Source organism: Arachis ipaensis, chromosome B07, assembly GCF_000816755.2.
Source record: "Arachis ipaensis cultivar K30076 chromosome B07, Araip1.1, whole genome shotgun sequence".
Classification (NCBI taxonomy): Eukaryota; Viridiplantae; Streptophyta; class Magnoliopsida; order Fabales; family Fabaceae; genus Arachis; species Arachis ipaensis.
This window is the reverse complement of record NC_029791.2, coordinates 16,165,521-16,168,926: the sequence shown is the minus strand read 5'-3', so window position 1 is coordinate 16,168,926 and position 3,406 is coordinate 16,165,521. Positions and strand designations below refer to the sequence as shown.

The window sequence follows — 3,406 nt, the reverse complement described above, 5'->3', positions numbered from 1 at the left end:
AGTATGATGAGTAGAATGGGAGTGAGGCCGTTTGGGTGAGGAGTGCTTCGTATTTATAGGCAGGCCTCTTCATTAAAATATTTTTTTTTCCCAAAAAACACAACCTGAGTTTTTCGTTTTTCAAAAAAATAATCTGACAACGCAAAAAACGCAGCCTGAGTTTTGCATTTTCCCAACAAAAAAGCTGACACTCAGCACAAAACGCAATCTGCATTTTGTTATTACGAAAAAAAAAAATTTAACCCATCAAAAAATGCAGGCCGCGTTTGGGTTAAAACAAATAAAAAAAATTTTGAAAAGCCTACAAAAAGCAAAACGCAGCCCACATTTGTTCCCTTTCCTGAAAAAAGAAACAAAAACAGGCCAAAAGTAAAACGCAAGTAACGTTTTACACCTGACATCATAGCAGGGAAAAATTTGTCCATGTGTCCATTACATTGAACAACACCAAACTTTGTTCCATATAAAAAAAATGAGCCCTATAATGGTAACTGAAAATAAACCATGAGTTTCTAACCTTTTTTAATGCGAATCTTTAATTGTCACATCCACTTGTTTGCTATGTCTGAGTTGGTGCTAACAGTAATCGCAACGAATAGAATGATAATGTCAGAAGTGACATATTTAAATGTAGGGGATGAGAATTGAAGGTGACATGGATGAAAGTGGGTGATGGTGATGATGTGGGAGTTTAACGTTGAAGAAGGTTATTCTTCTCTCTATAAATTGAAGAAGACATAGTGAGGTTTGTAGTCTTTTTGTTTTCAATAGAGGAGAACGACAGGGATATACATAGGGCATTCTCCAAAAGACGCAGTAGTTTAAGTCCAAAGATTAATTTGTCTTGTTTCCACACGTGGATAACTGACTCTCACGCGAGCTAGTCTAGGCCTCCATGTTAGTATTTTTAGTTTGTTATTGATGAAGAAACAAGGCCAAAGATTTATTTATTTGGCGGAATTAAATTTTGGAGAGTTTTTTATGTATTTCAAAAGTTGGAGGATCAAAATGTCAAATTTTAAAAATCTTAAAGATTAATTTGGATAATTACTCAAACAAAAATTAAATATCTGTTTCTTGCAAGAATAAAAAATTGAAGAAATCGGCTAAAGCTTCCCAAACATGATGGGATGATGCCAACTAAATTGTTGAAAGATAAATCAAGATACACAAAGGATTGCAGGTTACATATCAAGGGGAATATTTCTCCTATCAATGAATTGTTGGAAATAATCAAACACTCAAGACTTGTTTCATTCCATATCCAATCTGATATTGTCTTTATGTAATTGTTTGTCAGATGAACTGTCAACTCATGTAAGTGTTCAATAAGTTACAAACTTCTTAGAAATTAAAAGAAAGAATACATCAAATCTGAAATTGTCAATAAAGAATTTCAAAATTTCCTTTTGAATGTTAGGGGATACAATTTGTATCTTTTGTATGTGTAACTATATGTTTTTGTACAAAAGTATGTGATTCCTATTTCTATACAGAAAAAAGGGAAATCAAATCTTTCATCTTTTGTTGATCAATAAAATTAATTAGAATGGCTTCTTAAGGTGCTGAAATTCCAAAGATGTATCAACACAATCTACCTTGCTTCTATAACCATTCAACAACTTCAACAACTCAGTGGCCTTCTCCTTTGTGCTCTCACCACACCCAACTTGCAACAAAACAAGAAGCTTCTGGAACACCCCAACTTGAAGTGCCTCAACAAAAACCCCTTCTTCTTCTTGGGCCTTATCACAAATCTTCCAAACAATTGAAACCGCAAAGCTAGAACTCAATTCAGAAACCCTCAGAAGTTTCTTAACCACAAGTGGAATTGTAAGAGCATTAGCCTTGGCAATTTCCTTCCCTTCTTTTGTCCCACAAATTGAATCCAATACTCCTAACGCCTTCTCACACACCCCTTTATCACAATCAACAATTGTCTCCAACAAAACTTCAACCAAACCCAATTCCACAAATCTTTGTGAAATTACATCTTTACCCTTGGAATATGTTACCAATTTAAAAATCATTGATAAACATGCCTTTGTAATTGAGGCACTCCCAATAGGCTCCTTAATCATCTTAACCAAGCCTTCAGCAACACCTTGGGTATTTGCCAACACTTCAATTGGAACTTCCTTGAGCAACATGGCAACACTTTGCTTTATGGAAAGGTCTATATTACCCTTCAACAAGAACCAAACCATGCAACTCATGGAATTCTTTGAACCCAACATGGACTTACCCTCCTCACCAATAGGTCTCATCCATGCCAATACACCCAAGATCTCCTCTAACAAACTACTAACATTATTATTCTCCTCAAAACCCCATGATGAGAAAAAGTCAAAGGCGTTGACCAGAGCAAGAGAAGCACCATTTGCAACTATGCACCTCTTGTTCCTATCACTCTCCTTCTCCCAACCCTTGATCTTCCTCACCAACTCCCTGCACTTGTTTTCATCGCCTTGTTTCGCGGCATTCACGATCTTCGTACACGTGTCCGAAACTTCGTACGGTGTAACGGGGATCCTAGGAGTAGGGATCCTCTCGATTCCAAAAGAACGGTGCTCCACGCACCAATCTTGGATCATCCTCCGAAGGGCATGGTTGGGGATCATGTCAAAGGTTGTCAAGACCCTTTTTGTTACCGGGCACGTGTTGTTCCCTTCCTCGATCCATTTCTCTATACTGTCCCTGTCGTAGGTAATCCCCGTGGATACTGTTACTGGATCCTTCATTAGGTCGAGGGTGACCGGACACCGGAAGTGGGAAGGGACTGAAATCTCGACCTCTAAATCGTTGACTTGGAGATCCTTCCCCTTCCGAGCGCGCCGGAACACCCTCCCTCTTGTCCAAGACAAAACCATAATGTTTTTTTGTTGTTACAACAAATTAAACTCTAATATTTTTGTTGTTGGTTGTTGTTTTTCTATGTTTGAGTGTGTGTTTTTTTGTGTTAGATGAAATAAATGTGAGGGGAGCTTATATATATGGAGAATGGAAAGAGGTGGGTCAAAGCTAGGTGAGTGGAATATGTCAAAATAATGCAAAGAATGAGATAAATAATAATAAAAAAGGGGTCACCTTAATATAATGTTTGGTTTGTATTTTTATGTGCGGTGTAATATGGGCATTGTTTGAACGTTGAACGTTGAATGTTTGAAAGGATGCGTGTGATTTATGAATTGATTAATTTGATGAGAAAAGGTAGAAGTGGTAGTTGATGAGATGGAGGTTACGGTGATGGAGTTGTACTAATAAGACGACGACGGTCGTTTGTTTGAACGGCGTGTGGGTATGTAGCTGACTAGGACTCAGTCAACTGGTCGGTGTACTTTGCATGCATGCGTGGATTTTAATTTGGAGTTTCAAACATCACAACAATTTTTTTTTTTGTGTTATA

The 3,406-nt window shown here is 37.4% G+C and overlaps 1 protein-coding gene across 1 annotated transcript; it reads right to left on the bottom strand.

Annotated features, from left to right (window-relative positions):
• LOC107609390 (U-box domain-containing protein 21) lies at nucleotides 1,237–2,981 on the bottom strand. The gene has a single exon (XM_016311346.2). The coding sequence runs from the start codon at nucleotides 2,868–2,870 to the stop codon at nucleotides 1,545–1,547; it is 1,326 nt and encodes a 441-aa protein (XP_016166832.1). The 5' UTR covers nucleotides 2,871–2,981; the 3' UTR covers nucleotides 1,237–1,544.

What these genes read in the sequence shown, in the direction of transcription:
- LOC107609390 (XM_016311346.2), bottom strand. Translation starts at nt 2,870, where the DNA reads ATGGTTTTGTCTTGGACAAGAGGGAGGGTGTTCCGGCGCGCTCGGAAG.